The sequence below is a fragment of the Oncorhynchus gorbuscha genome, linkage group LG08 (assembly GCF_021184085.1).
Source record: "Oncorhynchus gorbuscha isolate QuinsamMale2020 ecotype Even-year linkage group LG08, OgorEven_v1.0, whole genome shotgun sequence".
Taxonomy (NCBI): domain Eukaryota; kingdom Metazoa; phylum Chordata; class Actinopteri; order Salmoniformes; family Salmonidae; genus Oncorhynchus; species Oncorhynchus gorbuscha.
The window spans coordinates 65780357-65806285 of NC_060180.1; the positions used below are offsets into that span (position 1 = coordinate 65780357).

The following is a 25929-nucleotide window of genomic DNA, read 5'->3' on the forward strand; positions in this document are numbered from 1 at the left end:
GGCTACGTCTGATCCTGTGCGTGCGCTTGTGTACTATTAGTAATGGAGAACAAATCCTCTTCGGGGTAAAATCGGAATTAAGTGCTATCGATATCAAGTCACCAATTACGCAAGATTTATCAGTGTTGGTAAGGTATCTTGTTTTAGAAATGTAATTTGACACCATATTTAGATTGTTTATCACAAATACGTCGTTGACGATGGCTAGCTAGTAGCAATAATAAGATGGCTTGCTAGCTAAGTTAGCTGTCATGTAACTAGCTAACTATCCATGAATCATGCAGACATTCATTAAACTAAATACCTAGCTAGTTATTTTTATCATACATTCACAGCAAAAAGTCATCTTCGACCGAACTGCTTCATCCTCATGTTTACAAAGCTACTCTTATCTTATTTACGATCGACCAACAGTTTGTAAACACGCAGTAGTCTAACGGTGGTGTCACTGGGTGTGTCCAAACAAACCTGTCACGCTGTCCAGTCATGAACCAACATGACTGAACAACCCCCCCCCCCCTTTGCACAGATGTCCGTTGTATTCGCTTCCTAACACATCACTGTCTGTTGTTAAACTGTCACAATTATGATGATGTTGAAACCTGTTTTAATTCAGATCTGCAGGGCTTGCTATTTAGTATGTCGTCTGATTCGGGGTCCCAGACTCCTGGCTCCAAGGGGATCATGACCTTTCACCCCACTGCTGAGGAGTTCCAGAACTTCAGCCGCTACATTGCCTTCATGGAGTATCAGGGAGCACATCAAGCCGGCTTGGCTAAAGTGAGCACTGACACAAACCCTTCTGCCTTGTGAAGATTATTTTCTGATTTGTATTACCAGTTCTCCAGTTAGACAAAGCAGCTATGCACAGAAATGCACACATTGTGAATATTTAAAAAAATATATAAATGACCCAAGTTTTTGCGAGTGAAATACTTTACTGTAACTGATTCTAAAACGGACTGTTTTTACAGGTCGTGCCACCAAAGGATTGGAGGCCCAGGAAGTCCTATGACGATATAGATGACCTGGTGATCCCAGCTCCCATCCAGCAGGTAGTGACGGGCCAGTCAGGCCTGTTTACCCAGTCCAACATCCAGAAGAAGCCCATGACCGTCCGAGAGTTCCGTAAGACGGCCAACAGTGACAAGTGAGTCTGACTGCACCAGAACTGGAACAGCTATAACAAAGTTTCATAACATATTACACACAGTCTATCTATGAATGAGCTATACTGTTTGTTTCCTCTTGAATGAAGAATTTGTTGATATGGTCTGTGATTGGGAAAAGTCACTCTGTGTACATGCTTTTTGTCTAAGGAAATGATACAGCGAACAAAGTTAATAACATTATTTAAAACAGAGGGTCTGGTCTGTATGATTCGTGGTGTTAGTAATTCATGTGTTTCTCAAGATCTCTTGGGATTTTGAAAGGCTCTGGTTCACAGGCACTGTTTTGAAAAATGTATAGTTTCTAATCAGCCGTACTGATTGAACCCCCCCCCCCCCATCATAGTTTCTGCAGTCCTCGCTACGCCGACATTGAGGAGCTGGAGAGGAAGTACTGGAAGAGCGTGACCTTTAACTCGCCCATCTACGGTGCAGATGTGAACGGAACGCTTTACGACCCTGTGAGTCATTACGAATCCCCCCCAGAGGTGGTTTTACTATTCTATGGTGTTTTTAATGTTAACATGTTATTGTTCCTGGTTATAAGAATGCTGGCTGGTGAGTGATGTATTTTGTGGTTGTGTAGACAAAGGTTTTCTCTCAGAATCATGTGTTACACCCACAATTTAAATTCACAACCAATCTAGAAGGCTGCAGTGGTTTTGTTTCACTACAGCGCTGAAGAAGATAATGATATCCAGCAACAATAGTTAAATTTTTCTGTCGCTCTCTCCAGGATGTGACTGATTGGAATATCGGCAAACTGAACACCATCCTGGACACGGTGGAGCATGCGAATGGCATCACCATCGAGGGGGTGAACACGCCCTACCTGTACTTTGGCATGTGGAAGACCACCTTCGCCTGGCACACTGAAGACATGGATCTCTACAGTATCAACTACCTCCACTTTGGAGCGTCCAAGTCCTGGTAAGAAGCTACACTATTACTCACATACTGGTAGTAGATGTATTGGTAGTTGTGTGTGTGTGTATATAAGAGCCACGTTTTTAGGCATCAACATGCTGATGATGGTTATGTAAGTGTAGTTTGAGGACTCGTTAGTCACGATTGAAAACACTCGCCAAGTGATAGAAATGGCAACAATTTGAACGTCAGTGTTATAACAGAAGGTAACTGATTCATGTTCTGATACCCCCACAGGTACTGTGTTCCTCCAGAGCAGGGGGAAAAAATGGAGCGTTTGGCTCAAGGTGAGAGGGATGATAATGTGTGCGACACATGTTTTACCTAATTAGAAAACAACTGCTTTTTAACTAGTTTTAATCCGACACACTGTTTCCTTTCAGGGTTTTTTCCTGGTAGCCACCAAAATTGCAAAGCCTTCCTGAGGCACAAGATGACCCTCATCTCGCCCTCCATATTAAGGAAATATGGCATTCCATTTGAGAAGGTAAACCCTCATGAATAGTAATGATTTTCTACTTTATTTTAGCTGCATTTATTGTATACTAACCTAAGACCACGTGGGATTTTATCAACTTATGTTGATCCCTTATATAAAGCCTTGTACAGTATGTGCTAGTTTTTTCCTGTCCGTGTTTCAGATCACTCAGGAGCCCGGTGAGTTCATGGTGACATTTCCCTATAGCTACCACGCCGGATTCAACCATGGCTTCAACTGTGCCGAGTCCACCAACTTTGCCACCGAAAGGTGGATTGAGTATGGAAAGCAAGCCATGCTGGTAAGGAAGAGTTACATCTTCTTTAAGTGCTCCTCGTTTAAACATGTACATTAGGGATGTTAATCGATTAGCCGCCGAAAGCATGACAGTCAAATATATTTATTGGTCTATAGGTTAATTTGCATAATTTTGTTGAATTAAATTGGCGAGTGTGTATTTTTTATTAGTCGCCAGGTATCTTATCACACGCACAGCATACAGAGCCTAGTTTGAGAATAGGAATATCCTGTCACCTGTCAGACAGAATGAGAGCAGCTCCTGAAAAGCTGCTACTGGAGTGAAACAGGCTTTTATAAGGCCAGTCATTTCGCAACAAATATCCATTTTTAAATGCAATCACATGTTAAAAAGTGTTTTGATGAACACAATTATTTTTACTATTTTCTACATTGTAGAATAATAGTGAAGACATCAAAACTATGAAATAACACACATGGAATCATGTAGTAACCAAAAAAGTGTTAAACAAATCCAAATATATTTATATTTGATTCTTCAAATATCCACCCTTTGCCTTGATGAATGCAATGCTAAGCACTTGTTGGCTGCTTTTACTTCTCTCTGCGTTCCAACTCGTCCCAAACCATCTCAATTTGGTTTAGGTCCGGTGATTGTGGAGGCCAGTGCATCTGATGCAGCACTCCATCACTCTCCTTCTTGGTAAAATAGTCCTTACACAGCCTGGAGGTGTGTTGGGTCATTCTCCTGTTGAAAGACAAATGATAATCCCACTAAGCCCAAACCAGATGGCAGGGCGTATCGCTGCAGAATACTGTGGTAGCCATGCTGGTTAAGTGTGCCTTGACTTGTAAATAAATCAGACAGTGTCACCAGCTAAGCACCACCACAACATAACACCTCCTCCTCCATGCTTTACGGTGGGAAATACACATGCAGAGATCATCTGTTCACCCACACTAATTCAACAGAACAGCAAACTTAGAATGATAAAATAATTCAGTCCTTACACAGGTTTTTGGGAAAGTCCATCTCACAAAGACACGGCGGTTGGAACCAAAAATCTCAATTTTGGACTCCAGACCAAAGGAGACATTTCTGCCGGTCTAATGTCCATTGGTTTCCTTTAGCAGTGGTTTCTTTGGAGTAATTTGACCATGAAGGCCTGATTGACACAGTCTCCTCTGATCAGTTGATGTTGAGATGTGTCTGTTACTTGAACTTTGAAGCATTTATTTGGGCTGCAATTTCTGAGGATGGCTAACTCTAATGAACTTAACCTCTGCAGCAGAGGTAACTCTGGGTCTTCCTTTCCTGTGGCGGTCCTCACGAGAGCCGGTTTCATCATAGCGCTTGATGGTTTTTGTGACTGCACCTGAAGAAACTTTCAATGTTCTTGAAATGTTCCATATTGACTGACCTTCATGTCTTAAAGTAATGATGGACTGTTGTTTCTCTTTGCTTATTTGAGCTCTTCTTGCCATAATATGGACTTGGTATTTTACCAAATAGGGCTATATACCCCTACCGTGTCCCAACACAACTGATTGGCTCAAAAACATTAAGAAGGAAAGAAATTCCACAAATGTAACACCTGTTAATTGAAATGCATTCCAGGTGACTACCTCATGAAGCTGGTTGAGAGTGTGCAAAGCTGTCAAGGCAAAGGGTGGCTATTTGAAGAATCTCAAATGTCTTACCTTGCTCCAAAGTAGCCTTGCCAAATCCAACCATAGAAACGTAGAGGCAATCATTTGATACGGACTTCCTCATGCCAATAACCATTGTTTCTTTCCTGTTCTATTGGTTTTCATATCTACATTCTTTCGTTGTCCAGAAGCCATAGTCATATTGGTAACCCATTCTAGTTGTTGCTGTTAGATTCCCCCGCTTTCTAACAGAGATTTTCATCTCAGTTGCATATGGAACAGACCCCATTAGGTGTTTTCCCGAAGATTTCATTTTAGCAAATGTTTTATTAGCTGCTTCATTACAGCAGTTGCATGTTCAATATAAAGGCGATTAGCCCTTTGACTGTACAATTATGGGCTTGCTATTGTTGCATGTGTCCATTTTAAGATCTTATTGAAAAAGGTCTTCCTTGTATGCATGTGTAATATTTTCTGTTGGTCACGTAATTTTACTGTTTGGCGAAAATATAACCATTGTTGACCAGTTAATGGGGTGTCTGTTAGTCTGCAGAAAGAGGGCATGTGGGAAAAGACTATACTTAGTATTAATAACAATCTCGTATGACTTTCTATTAGACTGACCTTGGTTTATTTACCTATGGGAGCATTAGTACATCCCTAGAACTTATTCTCCCTACCTCTTGCCTCCAGTGTACGTGCAGGAAGGACACTGTGAAGATCTCCATGGATCTGTTCGTGAAGAAGTACCAGCCAGACCGCTACGAGCAGTGGTTCGCGGGACGGGACACGGGCCCCATCGACCACTCACGGCCCACCCCAGAGGCCAAGGAGTTCCTGGGGGAGGAGCAGGGGAAAGACTGCATTTCCCAGGAGCCAGAGGTGGAGAGAAAGAGGTCAGAAGAGGTTAATTTTTATGTTGGTAGAGGGTGCTATAGAGCAGATTAAACAGTATATGGATGGAACATTAAAAAAAAAAAATGCTTGACATAAAACATTCAAGTTGAATCATTTTTATGGCTCACCAGCCCAACACCGAGGATAGGGACCAAGAGGCACTGGGTGTGTCTGGATGTACCTGACAAGGTGGTCCCTAAAGATGAAGAAGAGGAGTATGACAAGAAGGCCAGACTAGGCCTCACCGCTCTGGGCACGGGAGCAGAGGACTGCACAGATACAGGTACCCTCACTGACAGTAAGGCTGTGACTACCTGCCTTATTTTCACTATTTAAAACCTAGAAAATGACACTCAAAATCAGCACAGAGGATGTATGATACATTTGTTTTGAAGCTATTTCTTTGTTGTAATATCGCAAACTGCCATGGTGGATTCCAGCTTTAATAAGCTCCAGTGTCCCGCCACAGCCACCAAATGGTTTGAATACAGGCCACTTGTCAAATCAGTTTATTGGTTGCGTACACAGGTAAGTAGGTGTTGAAGTGGTTGCAGTGAAATGCTCATGTTACTAGCTGCTCAGTAAACTACAAACAACTTGTGTAGTATTGTAGTAAATGGGTATCTATCTTCTGCCTGGCTGCCCAGACTCCTTGCTCCAAGCAAACACTACGTCATGTCCCCGGATGTTAGTTTCAGTGGAGGCTGGTCGGAAGAGCTATAGGAGGACCATCTCATTGAAATGGCTCGAATGGAGTCGACCATGGTTTGCATATTTTTGATACCGTTCCATTGATTCCATTCCAGCCATTACAATGAGACCCCCCCCCCCCCATAGCTCCTCCCAGTCTCCACTGGTTAGCTCTTCTCCACATTGACTTTGGATCTACGAACACATTCAAGGCTGTCTGATTAGTCCATAAGCCGATTGGTTGGGCCAGAACACACGTGGTTAAAGCCTAGTGGTTAGAGCGTGGGACTAGTAACCGAAAGGTTGCACGATCTAATCCCAGAGCTGACAAGGTATATATCTGTCGTTCTGCCTCTGAACAAGGCAGTTAAGCCACTGTTCCTAGGCCGTCGTTGAAAATAAGAATTTGTTCTTAACCGACTTGCCTAGTTAAATAAAGGTAAAATGTATATATATATTTATTTATTTATTTTTTAAGTGGTGGTTTGAAAATTTGTCATTGGCTTTGATACTCTGATTGGTTAGAGACTATCCAATCGCTGATGACTTTTTGTACAATAGCCCTCATCACCATAAACGAATTCAACGATGGCAGTCTCAGACTGAAGTATGTAGTGACAGAGCAGCGGAAGTCATCGTGATAATCGATCTGCGTCACTCATCCACTATGGGACTCAGTGGATATTTGGAAATGCTATCCCTGTTGCTTCTCCTGATACAAATGTTTGTATTTCAGACACACCAGTGAAGCTCACCTCGAGGGAACTGCCTAATTTAAAGACGGACCCTACGAAGGGCAATAGCAGCACAAGCCCGGCTCCACAAAAAGTTACCATCCCCTCCACCAGCAATCACGCAGCGACCATTTTGGCTCAACCCCAGTCGCACAGAAACGGCCACCTCCCTGTAGTGGCTCCCCCGGCCAGGACCGGTCCTTCCGCTCAGCCTGTCCGAAAGCTGGGGGTGGCCAGCCTCCTCTTCCACAAGACCCAGAGCCCCAAGGAGACCATGCAGGTCCACAGCTACGCCCGTGAGAACCAGCAGCCGATTCACCACACCCAGCTCCACGTGCACAGTTATGCCAGGGAGCACCTGCCACGGCACCTCCAACCCCACCTTCAACTCAAGGCCCAGCTCCAGTCCCAAGTCAAAGCCGGGCAGCAGGAGTCCCAGGTCCCATTCACCAAAGATGAGCATATCCAGGCCGAAGCACAGAGTCCCAGGAAGGGAGAACAGGTTGAAACAAAGGCCCAGACCCAAGGCCTCACAAAGTGGCAGCAGCCAGGCGAGGCCCTGGCTCGGGAAGAGAAGTCCGAAGCTAAGGCCCCTAGGAGCCCGGAGCCTGTCCAAACCCACGCACATACCAGGCCAACCAAGAGGGCAGAGGTCAAGAGGGACAGGTGGAAGGTTAGTTTACCCTCTTTCATGATTCTATCTTTAGAAGTTATTCATTTTTGGTTATGGGTATGTGATGATAGTAGAGACTGATATTAGAGTCAAATATTTTAAAGATTAAAATGTGACATTGATGTTTTCACACTTGCCATAGAATAGAAAATGACAATAGATGTGGAAACACATGACCCAGCTGATGGTCACTCATCTTCTTCCTGTCTCTTTCCCCAGCAATGTCTTTCCCCAGTGCAGGCGGAGTTAACGTTAATCAAGCAGACAAACTTAAACTTAAGTAAGCCGATGATTTTACATCCAAGTAAACTGACTAACTTAAGTCCAAGTAAGCAGACGAAATGCAAGAGCGTGAAGAACAAACAATATCCTCTCCTCCGCCAGCTGCCCAAACAGCACCCACTCCTCAGCTCCAGTGAAAGCCACAGTGATAATGGTGAGCACCTGCTTCTGGTGCGTTAGAACAGTATCCCATCATAGACTTCACAATGATAGAACAGGGCCGTATTCTCTCTTTCTCCTCTCTCTTAACCTCCTCCGTTACTCTTTCCCACCTCTATCTTATAGATGAGCTGCATGTTGATATGAAGGATGAACCAGAGGAGAGGGAGGAGTGGGCCAAGCCCCTGGCCCAGCTGTGGCAGAGCCGACCTTACAACCCCCAGGCGGAGAGATCGTACAACCAGCGCATGGGCCTGCAGGCCCCCTACTGCTCCATCTGCCTGCTCTTCCACACATACGACCAGGTAGAGTGGAGAGGTCCTTGGTCTTTGCCTTATACTGTAGCTGTTGTTAATGGACCCTCAATCCAGCTGTTAATGAGTTTTATTTTTGAAAAAATAATAATAGTTAAAGTTTGAATTATCAATTTGTTTTTATGTACCTTATAAAGACATTTAGGCAACAGAAAAGCAATTCAGCCACCAAGCCAGCTGTGCACAATAGTAGTCGTAGAAATGACAATTAGACCTTTAATAATACACATCCCTCTCCAGTCGCAGTCGAGCAGCAATCCCAGCTACACTGTAAAAGGCCGGCGCGGGGGCAGACAGAGGTCCAAGCCCCTGATCCCGGAGATGTGTTTCAGCACCACCAGTGACAAGACCAACAGCAGCAGCAGCTGCGGCGAGGGCCATCTCTACACCCCTCACCTGGAGGAGGACGGCACCAGCCTGCTGGTCAGCTGTTCCCAGTGCTGCGTCCGCGTCCACGCCAGTCAGTAGCTACAGTCTCATTCACAATCCCCAAGTCTGAAGCCTGTTCCATGTGTTTCAATTCTAATTGACTGTAGTACTTCACATTTCAATGAATATTAGTTCATTCACACCCGTTGTTAGACAGCACTTTTCCATTGATAATCACTAATATGCTCTTGCTGAATTCCATTTAATTCACAGCAACAGTCTAACACCAATGTTTAGACCATTTAATTTATTTTAGAATTATTTTCTCAGTCGTCATTGAAATCACTAACAACAAATTGAAACTAGTGTAAAAATAATGGTCCTGTGTAACAGAACAAATAAAAGCACCCACCCAAATAATGTTTATTATTACATTTAGTCTCTTGACTCTGTCCCTCTTGCTAACAGTCATAAAAACTAAACTAGACAGTCTGGGAGCATTGGAAATTCCAAAGCGTTTGATAGAGGACTATTCTTTGCAAATTATGACGGCGAGGAAATGTAATCCATTTTAAGTGCGGTGAAGACTGAATGTGGCCCGTGGGGGAAAATGTGTTTGACACCTCTGTGTTTGTGTTCCATATGTTTAATGTAATCAATGATATGCTCTCAAGGAATACCAGTTCATGTCAGAGTTCAGTAATCAATCCAGAATGTCCATTCTCATTTATTAACAATGATTTACTGCAATGACGTGCACTTTCATCAATTGATTTGCATGGCACATAAATTCTAAGTGCCTTTGTCACCTCTGTCAATAGAAAATGTCTTCTAATGTTTTCCGTGGCCTTGTTTTCCATGTGTCCCTCAGGTTGCTATGGAGTGTCTGTTGACCAAGTGTCAGACGATTGGATGTGTGCTCGCTGTGAAGCCAACGCTTTGACTGAGGTCAGTACTGCAATGAAGTACAACTGAAACCATATCACTACACAAGCTTATCAACACTACATGATCTTAGTTCCACACATACACACATACTAGCACCATACTGACCACACTGAGTGGGATAGGATAATGTTGTAACTCAAACTCTTCAGAGATTCTAGAACTAAGAGTATTGAAGGAAGAAGGCTGATAGGATCCAGTGCTTTCAGAAAGTATTCACACCACTTGCATTTTTACACGTTTTGTTACAGCCTGAATATAAAATTGATTAAATTGAGTTTTTTTTTGGTCACTGGCTTCCACACAATTGAATTTCTCCCTTAATGTTAAAGTGGAATTAAGTTTTTTTTTTAGAAATGTTTACCAATTAATTAAAAATCAAAAGCTGAAAAATGTGTTGCGTCTAAGTATATAACCCTTTTGTAATGGCAACCCTAACTAGGCTCAGAAGTAAAAATGTGCTTAGCAATTCACATAAGTTTCTATTAACTCAATGTGTGCAATAGTGTTTAACATGCTTTTTGAATGACTACCTCCTCTCTGTACCCTACACATATAATTATCTGTAAGGTCGAGCAGTGAATTTCCAACATAAATTCAACCACAAAGATCAGGGAGGTTTTCCAATGCCTTGGAAAGAAGGGCGCCTATTGGTAGATGTGTAAAAAATATATATAAAAAGCAGACATTGAATATCCCTTTGAACATGGTGAAGTTATTACACTTTGGCTGGTGTATCAATACACCCAGTATCTACGAAGATACAGGCATCCTTCCTAACGCAGTTGCCGTTTTTTGTATTTTTATTCCAAAACATGCATCCTGTTTGCAACAAGGCACTGAAGTAATACTGGGGGGGAAAATGGCAAAGCAATTCACTTTTTGCTCCGAATACAAAGTGTTCAATTTGGAGCAAATCCAATATAACACATTACTGAGTACCACTCTCTATTTTTTCAAGCATACTGGTGGCTGCATCATGTTATGGGTATGCTTGTAATCATTAAGGACTGGGGAGTTTTTCAGGATTAAAAAATAAAAGAAATGGAGCTAAGCACAGGCAAAATCCTAGAGGAAAATCTGCTTCAGTCTGCTTTGCACCAGACACTGGGAGATGATTTCACCTTTTAGCAGAACAATAACCTAAAACACAAGGCCAAATCTACACTGGAGTTGCTTACCAAGAACACAGTGATTTTCCTGAGTGGTTGAGTTACTTTTGACTTAAATCTGCTTGAAAACCTGAAACTGCTTGTCTGGTAATGGTCAGCAACCAATTTGACAGAGCTTGAAGAATTTTGTAAAGAATAATGGGCAAATGTTGCACAATCCAGGTGGGGAAAGCTCTTAGAGACTTAGAGACGCAGAAGGACAAACAACTAATCACTGCCAAAGGTGATTCTAACATGTATTGACTCGGGGATGAATGAATACTTATCTAATCAAGATTTTAAAAATTGTTTTATTATTATTATTTTTTACAAATGTAAACATTTTTCTTCCACTTCGACATTAGAGTATTTTGTCAATCGTTGACAAAAAAATGACAATCAAATCCATTTTAATCCCAGTTTATAACCCAACAAAATGAGGAAAGTTGAAGGGTGTGAATACTTTCTGAAGGCACTGTAGATAATAGCAGAGCCATACGTATACAAATGTGGATGTTAATCCTAGAATTAAGCTTTGAAGGAAGTGGAGGATTCATGTTCAACAAACAATACACTTCTATAAGATTAGAACCAATATTGTCTGAAAATGGTTAGAAGGACTGTAGCTAGCACCTTCTCCAGTTATTTCTCAATGACTCTGTTTTCCCTCTGGGATGACTTGGACAGAAGCCAGAGTTTTTAATTGCAAAATAGAGTAACAAACCGTTACATAATTCCTCTGCTGAGCACCACAACAGAGGATAGTTCAAGTCCTATCCTGTACCGAGTCTCACACGCCAAGTCATGAATCAGATTTTGGATGTGTGATTCTTGATTATTAATGGACTATTTTAGTGAAATTAATTTCTCCCCTCCGAATACTGCTACCTGTCAAGCTGTGAAATATGTCTCTTTTTGAAGGCCTCGCAACTTGATATAACCAAATTTATCCACTAGATGACAGTGTTGTCTCAGGGAACGGTCATGAACATTCCTGCTTTTAACTCTCTGTGGTACCCAGTGTGTTTGATCAGAATCGCTGATCTTTATCACTTCAGTAATTATTTGGGATGCAAGGTGATTTGTAGATCAGTGATTATGTGCAGTCCACCTAAGTTAATTATAAACCATGCAAAGTATTGCCGTTAATCATTGTACCTGTGTTCCTTGTTGAAATAAAGGTATAATAAATTGCCATAGCTCTTACTTGTGGACATGCACATTCCTGGCTTACTCCCGCCACTAACTGTAAAGTTACTGATTGACCAGAGTTAGCTTAACGTCCTACATCCACAAGAGTTACCCATTACAAGATTCTGCAAAACCCACTGCCAGGCAGTCCAACAAGGAATGTAAGTCGCACTACTCTGGCCAGCTTTCTTTGTGAAGGGCAATTCACCCAACTTATTGTGGGAAGCTTGTGGAAGGCTACCTGAAACGTTTGACCCAAGTTAAACAATTTAAAGGCAATGCTACCAAATATTAATTGGGTGTATGTAAACTTCGGACCCACTGGGAATGTGATGAAAGAAATAAAAGCTGAAATAAATTATTCTCTCTATTATTCTGACATTTCACATTCTTAAAATAAAGTGGTGATCCTAACTGACCAAAGACAGGAATTTTTACTAGGATTAAATGTCAGGAATTGTGAAAAACTGAGTTTAAATGTATTTGGTTAAGGTGTCTGTAAACTTCCGACTTCAACTGTGGTCCTTCTGTAGCTCAGTTGGTAGAGCATGGCGCTTGTAACGCCAGAGTAGTGGGTTCGATCCCCGGGACCACCCATACGTAGAATGTATGCACACATGACTGTAAGTCGCTTTGGATAAAAGCGTCTGCTAAATGGCATTTATTATTATTATTATTATATTAACTGTACATACCACATAAAGGACTATAACATTAAGTGTATCCAAAATGTGATGTTAAACACTAGGTCAGAGGTAATCCGTGTGCGTCTTTTGCTCCCTCAGGACTGCTGCCTGTGTTCACTGCGAGGGGGAGCTCTACAGAGAGCCAACAACGACAAGTGAGTATAGTACAGCAATTTGAGGAGCTACCAATTTAATGGAGGCCTCAAGCTCTAGGCTAAATACATTTTGTTACACCGATGCTACAACCACTCTAGTCTGGAATTTTATTAGGATCCCCAGTCTGTAGCCAGTGGTCACACTTTACCCTCCCTGCTGAATCTAGGACACTTCAGTCAATGAAAAAAGCAGGGAATGCCTGTAGTCCAAGCTAGCCTTCTCTGTCAAGTCTCTAATGGCTTGTGACAGTGAGGAGCCTGTTCTAGTCTACAGTAAGATTCTATTATATATTGAAGGATGATGTCCTCTATAGCATAGCGATATATAATGGCAACCTGTTTTTGTCTAGGCTACATGTGATCCTAACATTTTTGTATATTAACAAAATAAATGTTTAATATAGCCCACCCTTAAAAAATGTTTTTGTCCATGTTAGTTATAAATAAAATGTTGTAATTTCCTTGAATTGGGAATGAAGGCTCAGTGGAAACTTTCCCCTGATGTGTCACACACCTATAGTCTGTTTATTGTGCCGATCTGTTTGCTGTGACACACACACAGGTGGGTGCACGTGCTGTGTTCGCTCGTGGTCCTGGAGGCGCGCTTCGTGAGCATCGCCGACCGCAGTCCCGTGGACCTCAGTTACATCCCTCTGGCCAGGTTCCAGCTGGTGAGCTACTGTTTCTCAATGGTCACAGTCAGGGCCACAACACTACTTCTGTGCCTAAAATGTGTTCAGATTTTGCATTGGTGGTTAATATGTCTATTTCAACCGTGTGGTCTAGGCTCCACAGTGCGAGCATTTCACTCGCATTTGTGAATAAAAATAGTCTAGGATGATCACATTTATAGTAAAATAAATGCTGTATTAGCTGGGGGGGTTTTCAAAGTATTTCTGCTGTTTTGTTTCATAGCTGGTAAATTTTATTGCACAAAGTCAAAGAACTATGAATCCTATATAGCCTATTCCACCTCGCGCTGCAACACTACCTGGCTGGGGGTATAACAAAAGCGAGAATTTAATATTGTGTTTCTTGGCTATTTACATTTGTTTTGTTCACAAGCTAGGTTGTTTTTCTATGTTTGAGTTTCATTTGCGAGGAAAGACTACGCTTCTACTAGTCAGATTCAATCTCACAGGCACTGACATGACTGGACTCACCTTATCACAGTAACATCTGGCCCTTAAAGGGGTGAACAGTTGTCTCATCTATGGGTATAGTTACATTTTCCATATAAAAATTTGCCTATGCTGGTGCCATTTGATAATTGTATTTATTTTATTAGGACCCCCAGTAACTACTGCTAAAGCAACAGCTACTCTTCCTTGGGTCCACATGAAACATGACCTAATACAGAACATTAATAGACAAGTACACACCCGTTCAAAAGTTTGGGGTCACTTAGAAATGTCCTTGTTTTTGAAAGAAAAACACTTTTTTTTCCATTAGAATAACATCAAATTGTTCAGAAATACAGTGTAGACATTGTTCATGTTGTAAATGACCCTTGTAGCTGGAAACTGCAGATACAAAAAAAAAAGGGAATTTCTACATAGGCGCACATGATCAGCAACCATCACTCCTGTGTTCCAATGGCACGGTGTGTTAGCTAATCCAAGTTTATCATTTTAAAAGGCTAATTGATCATTAGAAAATCATTTTGCAAATATGTTAGCACAGCTGAAAACTGTTGTGCTGAAACTGGCCTTTAGACTTGTTGAGTATCTGGAGCATCAGCATTTGTGGGTTCGATTACAGGCTCAAAATGGCCTGAAATAAAGAACTCTCTTCTGAAACTCGTCAGTCTATTCTTGTTCAATTAAAAATCAGCAGTTTCCAGCTACAATAGTCATTTACAACATTATTAATGTCTACACTGTATTTCTGATCAATTTGATGTTATTCTAATAGAGAAAAAAATGTTTTTCTAAGTGACCCCAAAATTTTGAACAGTTGCTCCTAATCATCATCAATGTTAATGGCTATACTGCAGCCATTCATTTTTTCTCATACATTCTCTACTGCTACCTCTAAGCCAGCCCTGATATCCTGATCACACAGCCACCAGTGTTCTGTAGACACCAGAGGGAATCAACAAGGTCCGTGTCCTTGGTCTTTCAGTCTGACATCAATACTGTGTCTAATCATGTGGCATTCCACCGAGGTTGTTGACTCCTGCTCGGTTCCCCTGAACAAAGCCACACATAGGCTGCTCATGCATGCAATTTCACTATCCTGTAACCTTTATTTAACAAGGCAATTCAGTTAAGAACAAATTCTTATTTACAATAACGGCCTACCGGGGAACAGTGGGTTGTTCAGGGGCAGAACGACAGATTTTTACCTTGTCGGCTCGGGGATTCGAACCAGCAACCTTTCGGTTACTGGCCCAACGCTGTAACCATTAGGCTACCTGCCTACCCTGAATATGAAACAAACAAAAGTGTGTCATATGGAGCTTCACCAAGGGTCCTTCACTCCCATTCAGTTCACGAAATGAACATATTCATTCGTCATATGGGCCTTAAACGGAGTCCGTCACTCCCTGCTCATATGAAATGAGCCAAATAGGCTTATCAAAAGGAGCTTCCTCCAGCTAAGGCTTCCCCTCAGCAACCATGAATAGTGCCTCATATGGAGCTTCCTCCAGCTAAGGCTTCCCCTCAGCAACCATGAACAGTGCCTCATATGGAGCTTCCTCCAGCTAAGGCTTCCCCTCAGCAACCATGAACAGTGCCTCATATGGAGCTTCCTCCAGCTAAGGCTTCCCCTCAGCAACCATGAACAGTGCCTCATATGGAGCTTCCTCCAGCTAAGGCTTCCCCTCAGCAACCATGAACAGTGCCTCATATGGAGCTTCCTCCAGCTAAGGCTTCCCCTCAGCAACCATGAACAGTGCCTCATATGGAGCTTCTCCAGCTAAGGCTTCCCCTCAGCAACCATGAACAGTGCCTCATATGGAGCTTCCTCCAGCTAAGGCTTCCCCTCAGCAACCATGAACAGTGCCTCATATGGAGCTTCTCCAAGGCTTCATGTTGGTGGGTCAGTCTGTTTTCATGGCTGTCACTTCTTACTCTGACTCAGACCACTTCAGTGTGATTGCTTTGTTTGTCCAGTTTGGTCTACAGTGAGGAAGTGGACTGTATGTATTTATTGGAGTCATATTCTAAACTGGGAACAACAGACAATGTGTCATCTGGGAGCTTGAAACGGTGAGAAAGGAAACGTAATATCCTATACCCCCCCCCCCATTTTCTTTCCCTTTATCCCACCTTCCATCTGGCCCTCTCCTCCTCCTCCTCCTCCTCCTCTACTTCCTCCCTCCCTATTCTCATCTCCCCCTCTTTCTTGTCACTGCCTCTTCCCTACAACCTTTTCAACTCCCGCTGTACTTCTCCCCCCCTGCAGAAGTGTTTCTACTGTAAGCGGCGGGTGAAGAGGGATGTTGGCTGCTGTGTTCAGTGTTCCCATGGCCGCTGCACCACTGCCTTCCACCCCACCTGCGCCCTGGCGGCTGGCCAGCTCATGCAGCCTGACGACTGGCCCTTCATCGTCCACGTCACCTGCTACAGGCACAAGTCACCCGTCCTACCAGAGGTAGCTTCTACTGGGGTGGGGGTAAACCTTTGGTTCAGGGAAGCATTGCATCACGTTTGTAAATGGTCAGAAGTGTCTTCTGACTCTTTTTGTCCCAAAAAGCAACTATTTTCATTGAAATAAATCCTGCTCATAGGTTTACCTAGGTATATTTACTTTCTTGGCTTTTGTTATTTCCGCCACCATCAATTGGTTAATAGATATTATTTGTGTAGCAGACATGACATGTATCTTAGTTGTCAGTTTGGAATCCAGTTTGACGCCAGACTAGGTGAAACAGGTCAAATCATGCTTCCCTAATCAAATGTAGAGCAGCAACAGAAACCAGAGACCATGTGGCCATAGGAACATTGCCTCCCTTCCCCTAGAGTGAGAACTGGCAAGCCCAAGCACGTACAGATATTTTTTTCATGCGACATGATGAAAGATCACATTTACTCTTTGTCCTGATTCCTGTTGTGAGCATTGTGTCAGCAAGTCAGAACATGTTGCAGATTCAATCAATGACATACTCTCCCCTGGTGTAGAGTTACTGTTGTGGGTTAGCCTGTCAAGCATTCTTGGCTCGGATTTAGATTTATTTTCTTTGTATACAGCTATGTAGCCTAGGCCAGTGTTTCCCAACTCCAGTCCTCGAGTACCCCTAACAGCAGACATTTTTTGGCAGAGTGTGGGCGTCTGACAGCGTGTGGGCGTCTGGCACATGACTAAGTCCCTTTTTGTAAAACTCTGCTAAAAGGCATATATTATTATTCAACTTGTCAACTAATCATCAGGCCCTAAATGAGTTGAATCAGGTGAGTGTCTGGGGCTACCACGCAATGTGTGCTGTTGAGGGACTGGAGCTGGAGACACTGGTGTAGGCCATTGGTTGAATCCTCTACAGCAAGTGTCCAACTCATTCCACAGAGAGCCGAGTGTCTGCGGGTTTTCGCTCCACCCTTGCACTTGATTAATTACCTGGTTGTCTTGGTCTTAATTGAGAGGGAAAAACCAAAAACCCGCAGATACGTGGCTCTTCGTGGAATGAGTTTGACACCCTTATGATCTATGGCCCTTCTGCTCCACACTGTATTCAACTGGATTTTTCTCCTCGGGGCAATACGAAAGGCAAGTCAGCTTCCAAATGTCAATCCTCCACATAACATAGTATACAGATAACACATTCTGATTCCCAAACATTATACAGACAACACATTCTGATTCCCAAACATTATACAGACAACACATTCTGATTCCCAAACATTATACAGACAACACATTCTGATTCCCAAACATTGTACAGACAACACATTCTGATTCCCAAACATTGTACAGACATCACAATGTGTGTATGAGTACTATATAAAAAGCTGTATCTGTAAACGGTTGCATGTTCCAGACAGATTGTTTCTTTTATACTAATACTCCTGTAATTGTCAACGGTTGGAACAGAGGGAAGATCAACGCTTCAGCTCTACAGGTTGTCTCTGATGTAGTCAGTCAGTGCTGCAGGCTGCACAATACGTCCTCTAACGTGCTGCAGGTTCTCTCTGGCTTTTGTCGAAGCTCAGTGCTTTAATTAGCTAGTTGGGGAGGGGAAGTTATGTTATAGTTGAACCGAAGACATGCGGAGACAGAACTAATGTTCAGCGAAATGCAAATGAATCTTCTCTGGTGTATGCATTGTCTAGATTTAAATACCTCTGCTGAATGAACTTTCAAATAAACTGTTAGATGTCTCACGTGACCAGAACAATTCGCCACTACTGAAATAGCTTTTATGAATCCTCTTAGTTTACATTTATTTCCTCTTACCAAATGTAATACATCAATTGGAAGTATATGCTGTGTGTTATCTTTATGGTCATCTGTTAATGGTGCTTTATTTAGTGGTATAATAATTGTAGACTAACTCTTTAATCTAATTTGTAAGTCGCTCTGGATAAGAGCGTCTGCTAAATGACTTAAATGTAAATGTAAATGTAATCTCCCAGCGTAATAAGGCAGCCAAGCAAGAGTTTATTTCTAAACTGAGTTAACCGAGGGCTCGTGCATTGTCTGGTTCTTAATACTTTAGCTGAGTTCAAAAGCACACAGTGGGGATAGAAAGGCACCAACCCTTTTAAAATGGTTCACCTTTTGTTGCCTTACAGCCTGAAATGAAAACGCATCAAATCAGACTTTTTTTTCAGCTTTATTAACACACAGTAACCCACAATATCCAAGGGATTTGCTGACGGGTGTAAAATTGAGCACACAGCCATGCAATCTCCATAGACAAACATTGGGAGTTGAATGGCCTTACTGAAGAGTTGAGTGACTTTCAACGTGGCACCGTCATAGGATGCCACCTTTGCAACAAGTCAGTTCATCAAATGTCTGCCCTGCTAGAGCTGCCCCGTTCCACTGTAAGTGCTGTTATTGTGAAGTGGAAATGTCTAGGAGCAACGACATCTAAGCTGAGAAGTGGTAGTCAACACAAGCTCACAGAGCGGGACCGCCGAGTGCTGAAGCGTGAACAAATCATCTGTCCTTGGTTGCAACACTCACTACCGAGCTCCAACCTGCCTCTGGAAGCAACTTCAGCACAAGAACTGTTCGTCGGGAGCTTCATGAAATAGGTTTCCAATGGTCGAGCAGCTGCACTAAGATCTCCATGCGCAATGCCAAGCGTCGGCTGGAGTGGTGTAAAGCTCGCTGCCATTGGGCTCTGGAGCAGGGGAAACGAGTTCTCTGGAGTGATGAATCAAGCTTCTCCATCTGGCAGTTCAACAGATGAATCTGAGTTTTGCGGATGCCAGAAGAACGCTACCTATAAATGATGGTCTGTGGCTGTGTTTCATGGTTCGGCTCCTTACTTCCAGTGTAGGGAAATCTTAATGCTACAGCATAGTGACATTCTAGATGATTCTGTGCTTTCAACTTTGTGGCAACAGTTTGGGGAAGGCTGTTTCCTGTTTCAGCATGACACTATCTCCCGTGCACAAAGTGACTTCAATACAGAAATGTTTTGTCATGATTGGTGTAGAAGAACTTGAATGACCTGAGCCCTGACCTCAACCCCTTCAGACACCTTTGGGATGAATTGGAATGCCAACTGCGAGCCAGGGCTAATCGCCCAACATCAGTGCCCAACCTCACTAATGCTCTTGTGGCTGAATGGAAACAAGTCCCTGCAGCAATGTTCCAACATCTAGTGCAAAGCCTTCCCAGAAGACTGGAGGCTGTTATAGCGACAAGGGGGGGGGACCAAATCAATATTAATACCCATGATTTTGGAGTGAGATGTTCGACGAGCAAGTGTCCACATACTAAATATTATATTTTATTTATCTAAATGTATGGCTCTTCAAATAAGAAATTATTAGATAACAAAGGAGTAGCTTTTACAGGTCCACATTCCTTCATTCGTTTCCAATTACCAAATGTCATATTTGTTTAACGGTGTCTGGTCTTTATGGTCATCTGTTCATGGTGCTATATGGAGTGTTTGATCTTTGACCTCATGTCCTCCTAGCGTAATAAGGCGGCCATGCAAGAGCTTGAGGTCGGCCAGCAGGTTATCTGTAAGCATAAAAATGGGCGCTACTACCAGTGTGAGGTGCTGGAGCTGCTGACCACCGCCACCTTCTACGAGGTCGTCTTCGACGACGGCTCCTACAGTGACAACCTCCTTCCCGAGGACATCGAGGTGAGGAGACTATACCTTTGTCGTTGGATGCATGCGACAGCCACAAGTTCTGAAGCTCTATCTGGGGGGGTTGAGAAACATCAGAAGACACATCTATGTTGTTTGCTGTAACAAATAGACAATGCAGTTGTATTGACATTTAAATATATTCTAAACAAACTAATCACTGTGGCAACAAATGAAACTACGTTTTGCCGGAAACATTTCCTTTCTAAATGTTGTATTACAATGAGGAGCCCTAATGCAACAGTGTCAATAGATCTGTCTGCTTTTATCAGTGCAAGGCCGTGGTATTCAGTGGTATGGCAAACACAATGGTAGTATTGGTCATAGAAATTGACCAATCCTAAAAAAGTGGAAACAAATCAATCCTATATTGACTTGATTTAATGGGCCTGGCGTATTTAACTGTGGCTCACTGAACTACGATGGCTCTTGTCTATGGTTTGGTTTCAGAACCGGGACTGTGTCAAGCTGGGCCCTCCAGCAGTGGGCGACGTGGTGCAGGTGCGCTGGACGGACAATCTGCTGTACGGGGCCAAGTTTGTCGCATCGCACTCCATCCTTATGTACCAGGTACCACATTCACTTATTTTTTACCTTTATTTTAACTAGGCAAGTCAGTTAAGCACAAAGTCTTATTTACAATGTCAAAATAAAGAACAATAGCTCCCAGTAGCAACCAAACAGCAGGCCAAGAACTCACTGAACTAAGAATTTGTTTGGAGCATCACATATTGCCTTAACCCAGCACACCCAATTGGAGAGAAACCATACCAATGCTCACTTTAAGCGGAACCATTGATAGATCATCATTATACACACTAAAAGGAAACAGACATTTTGTAATTTAGCAGAAGAGCTTATCCAGAGCGACTTACAAGAGGAATAAGGGTTAAGGGACTTCTTCAAGGGCACATTTTTTCCACCTAGTTGGCTCAGATTCCAACAAGCGACCTTTCGGTTATTGGCCCAACACTCTTAACCACTAGGCTACATACCTTAACACCTACAGATGTCGCCACAATAAACTTAAAGATACAATATGTAACTTTTTGGGTGTCCTGACCAAATTTACATAGAAATGTGACTTATAGATATTTTATTCCCATAGAAAGCAAGTAAAGAAGCACTAGATCATCTGTTCTATGTGTAGCTATTGCTTCCCATTATGGAAGTTTCGTTTCTGTCTTTCACTTTCGGTTTTGTACACCTGTTTCAAATGACTGAAAGTAAAAAATAAAAAAATTAAATGTTTTGTTTTGTCACAAACTGAAATGGGGCAAACTATTCGAATTTTAAGAACCAGGAAATGTCGCTGTGATTTCTGCATAGTGCACCTTTTGATTACTTCAAATGTATTTATAGAGCCCTTCGTACATCAGCTGATATCTCAAAGTGCTGTACAGAAACCCAGGCTAAAACCCCAAACAGCAAGCAATGCAGGTGTAGAAGCACGGTGGCTAGATAAAACTCCCTAGAAAGGCCAAAACCTAGGAAGAAACCTAGAGAGGAACCAGGCTATGTGGGGTGGCCTGTCCTCTTCTGGCTGTGCCGGGTGGAGATTTTAACAGAACATGGCCAAGATGTTCAAATGTTCATAAATGACCAGCATGGTCAACTAATAATAATCACAGGCAGAACAGTTGAAACTGGAGCAGCAGCACGGCCAGGTGGGCTGGGGACAGCAAGGAGTCATCATGTCAGGTAGTCCTGAGGCATGGTCCTAGGGCTCAGGTCCTCAGTCTCTCAATGTGCAAAACTGATAGACATACCCCAAGCGACTTACAGCTGTAATCGCAGCAAAAGGTGGAGCTACAAAGTATTAACTTAAGGGGGCTGAATAATTTTGCACGCCCAATTTGTCCGTTTTTGATTTGTTAAAAAAGTTTGAAATATCCAATAAATGTCATTCCACTTCATGATTGTGTCCCACTTGTTGTTGATTCTTCACAAAAAAATAGTTATATCTTTATGTTTGAAGTGTGGCAAAAGGTCGCAAAGTTCAAGGGGGCCGAATACTTTCGCAAAGCACTGTATATACACACCTTTTCTGAAAGGCCCCAGATTCTGCAACACCACTAAGGAAGGGGCGCCACCTAGCAAGCGGCACCTTGAAGACCAAGGAGATAACCAAAAAGAGCTGGGCTTTACAGAACAGAGGCTTGAAAAAAAGACATTGCTTAAAGAAATAAATAAGCAAACACATTTGGTGTTCACCAAAAGGCATGTGGGAGACTCCCCAAACATATGGAAGTAGGTACTCTGGTTAGATGAGACTAAAATGTAGCTTTTTGGCCATCAAGGAAAACGCTGTGTCTGGTGCAAACCCAACACCTCATCACCCAGAGAACACCATCCCCATAGTGAAGCATGGTGGCAGCATCATGCTGTGCATGTGTTTTTCATCGGCAGGGACTGGGGATACTGGTCAAAATTGCAGGAATGATGGATGACAGGGAACTTCGAGGTAAACCTGTTTGTCTTCCAGAGTTTTGAGACTGGGACAGAGGTTCACCTTCCAGCAGGACAATGACCCTAAGCATACTACTAAAGCAACGCTCAAGTGGTTTAAGGGGAAACATTTAAATGTCTTGGCATGGCCTAGTCAAAGCCCAGACCTCAATCCAATTGAGAATCTGTGGTATGACTTAATGATTGCTGTACACCAGCGTAACCCATCCAACTTGAGGAGATGGTGAAATCTTGCCTTGAAGAATGGGCATCCCAGTGGCTAGATGTGCCAAGCTTATAGAGACATACCAAGAGACTTGTAATTGCTGCAGCTGTAATTGCTGCAAAAGGTGACTTTACAAAGTATTGACTTTGGGGGGGGGGGTGAATAGTTATGTACGCTCAAGTTCTGTTTTTGTCTTGCAAAATATTTTTTATTGTATCTTTAAAGTGGTAGGCATGATGTGTAAATCAAATGATACAAAAAATATATATTTTAATTCCAGGTTGTAAGGCAACAAAATAGGAAACATGCCAAGGGGGTTGAAAACTTTCACAAGCCACTGTAGTTAACATATTTTACCCTTCTTACTGCTGCATACACTTTGTTCCTTGTGACCAGGACAATTTCCAGGCCCTAATTTGGGTGCTGTTAAATGGATAGTTAACAGGTGTTTTTTATATATGGTGACTGAAGTACCTTCTTAAGTAACGTTGGATGGAAGCTTGTTTTTGCGTGACTTGTCATTGTTTTTTTGTGCTGACTCAGATGGAGTTTGAGGACGGGTCGTCGTTGTCTGCCAAGAGGGAAGATGTCTACAGTCTAGATGAGGAGCTGCCCAAACGAGTCAAGTCCCGAATGGTGAGACGCGTCTCTCCCAATGTTCCTTAATCCAAACTGATTTATATCAGATTAGGTGATATGAAATCACACATTTTTATGAATATTGGATTCGGTCCATGTTTGTAATGACAATCTATGTAAATGTATTTCTTCATAATTCATAACAAACTCAGCAACAAAAAAAAAGAAATGTCCGCTCACTGTCAACTGTGTTTATTTTCAGCAAATTTAGCATGTGTAAATATTTGTATGAATCTAACAAGATTCAACAACTGAGACAAACTGAACAAGTTCCACAGACATGTGACTAACAGAAATTGAATAATGTGTCCCTGAACAAAGGCAGGGGGGGTCAAAATCAAAAGTAACAGTCAGTATCTGGTGTGGACACCAGCTGCATTAAGTACCGCAGTGCATCTCCTCATGGACTGCACCAGATTTGCCACTTCTTGCTGTGAGATATTACCCCACTCTTCCACCAAGGCACCTGCAAGTTCACGGACATTTCTGGGGGGGTGGGGGGGGGAATGGCCCTAGCCCTAGCCCTCACCCTCACCCTCCGATCCAACAGGTCCCAGACGTGCTCAATAGGATTGAGATCCGGGCTCTTCGCTGGCCATGGCAGAACACTGATTCCTGTCTTGCAGGAAATCCCACACAGAATGAGCAGTATGGCTGGTGGCATTGTCATGCTGGAGGGTCATGTCAGGATGAGCCTGCAGGAAGGGTACCACATGAGGGAGGAGGATGTCTTCCCTGTAACGCACAGCGTTGAGATTGCCTGCAATACGACAAGCTCGGTCCGATGATGCTGTGACACACCGCCCCAGACCATGACGGACCCACCACCTCCAAATCGATCCCGCTCCAGGGTACAGGCCTCGGTGTAATGCTCATTCCTTCGACGATAATCCGACCATCACCCCCAGTGAGACAAAACCGCGACTCGTCAGTGAAGAGCACTTTTTGCCAGTCCTGTCTGGTCCTGTGACGGTGGATTTGTGCCCATAGGCGACGCTGTAGCCGGTGATGTCTGGTGAGGACCTGCCTTACAACAGGCCTGCTTAGACTATCAGCCTATTGCAGACAGTCTGAACACTGATGGAGAGATTGTGCGTTCCTGGTGTAACTCGGGCAGTTGTTGTTGCCATCCTGTACCTGTCCCGCAGGTGTGATGTTCGGATGTACCGATCCTGTGCAGGTGTTGTTACACGTGGTCTGCCACTGCGTGGACGATCAGCTGTCCATGTCTCCCTGTAGCGCTGTCTTGGGCGTCTCACAGTACGGACATTGCAATTTATTGCCCTGGCCAATTCTTTGAAAGACATGGTCCTGAAAAAGGGAAGTACATTTTTTTGCTGATTTTACTATGTTAATGGCACTTTACTCCGAGATAACTAGATGCTAATTTATTCATGGCCTGTCTCTCCCTCGCTCTCTCTTTCAGTCCAAGGCGTCAGACATGCGCTTCGATGGGATTTTCACAGAGGAGGAGGTTAAGCAGGGCTCCAAGAGACAGCGAGTCATCAACTCCCGTTACAGAGAGGACTACATCGAGCCTCTCCTATACAGAGTTATGATGGAGTAACCCTCCTCTACTTTATGAACTCTCCACACACCCAGAGAGGGGGGCCACAGCCTGGCCAAGTGGCTCCAACCCTGGGTAATATTCGGAACAAACTCCCTCTCTGGGTGTGTAAGGCTTCCATGCCCCTGGGGCATTTTTTTTAAACCACGGCTGGGATTTTAGGGGAGTTTCGGTTCTTTATGTAACTCCCCTATTTCTGTGAATTGTTTCTTCCTTCACTGTCCGTTAATGACGATAGGAACATGCTGGGCATTTCAGTATAATCATACTCTCATCTGACAACTTGCTTGAGTCGGCATTCTAATCTCTAGCTTTACCCATCCAAAAGCATTAATTTGACATTTTTACATAAAACACGAAAGATGGTATTTCACAGTGCCAGCCATTATTCAATATGATTTTCAATAACATGCTGTTAACTGTGATTACAAAACATCTGAAGTGCTTTATGTGCTTTGCAATGCATTTTATGGACTTCATATTATCTCCAATAGGAATGTGCAGGTTTGATTGTGTCTGTGACAATAGGAATATCTCAGTTAGCAGGCCAAGCCTTAAGGCCAGTGTTTTCTTGTTGGGTTCAGTTTTACAACTTTAAAGCTTTGGATTTATTGCATTTATATTTGTCAGTTGTGCAAGTTTGAGAACAACTGTTTCACCACAGCTCACTGCGCTTACAATCTCCCAAAATCCCCAAGATGTATTTATATTTATGTGGATAGGTGTTTGGGTGCACATTTGTTCTCGTTTCTTGAGTTGTTAATTGTTTTAAATTTTATTGCCATCCCATGTTGAATTGGTAGTATGTATATGCCAAGGTTAGTCAAGTTACTCATTCTGCTAAAAAGCACTTATTAATCCCCCCTGTTAAGTCCAACTACATTATTACTATCTGAAAGTTCCAAAACGTTATGTCCTGCTGATGTGCACCTGGTCAATTACAGCCTAGGTGTAGACTAGTTGGTGTGTGGTCTTATCACAACCAAGGATGCCAGAATGTTTTTTTTTGGACAGGGGAAAATATATTTTCTAATAATTTGAA

At 42.8% G+C, this 25929-nt stretch overlaps 1 protein-coding gene across 3 annotated transcripts; it reads left to right on the forward strand.

Moving 5' to 3' along the window:
* Positions 1 to 25929, forward strand: LOC124042029 (lysine-specific demethylase 4A-like). Of its 3 annotated transcripts, none has more exons than XM_046360299.1 (22): positions 1 to 128; positions 617 to 780; positions 975 to 1150; positions 1516 to 1630; positions 1906 to 2099; positions 2334 to 2383; positions 2480 to 2583; positions 2738 to 2875; positions 5176 to 5378; positions 5511 to 5662; positions 6806 to 7476; positions 7696 to 7912; positions 8044 to 8222; positions 8472 to 8691; positions 9472 to 9548; positions 12673 to 12728; positions 13291 to 13399; positions 16140 to 16328; positions 19828 to 20001; positions 20458 to 20577; positions 23225 to 23317; positions 24747 to 25929. In XM_046360299.1, the coding sequence occupies exons 2-22, from the start codon at positions 640 to 642 to the stop codon at positions 24885 to 24887; spliced, it is 3519 nt and encodes a 1172-aa protein (XP_046216255.1). In that variant the 5' UTR covers positions 1 to 128; positions 617 to 639; the 3' UTR covers positions 24888 to 25929. The 3 variants fall into 3 exon arrangements, with proteins under 3 accessions (XP_046216255.1, XP_046216256.1, XP_046216258.1); XM_046360300.1 differs by lacking the exon at positions 24747 to 25929 and adding an exon at positions 24469 to 24494; XM_046360302.1 differs by lacking the exon at positions 16140 to 16328.

Excerpts from the sequence above, each read along its gene's own strand:
- LOC124042029 (XM_046360299.1), top strand. The coding sequence starts at position 640 with ATGTCGTCTGATTCGGGGTCCCAGACTCCTGGCTCCAAGGGGATCATG. Across the intron at positions 2,384-2,479 it reads AATGGAGCGTTTGGCTCAAG|GGTTTTTTCCTGGTAGCCAC; the intron begins GTGAGAGGGATG and ends GTTTCCTTTCAG. Across the intron at positions 7,477-7,695 it reads TCAAGAGGGACAGGTGGAAG|CAATGTCTTTCCCCAGTGCA; the intron begins GTTAGTTTACCC and ends CTCTTTCCCCAG.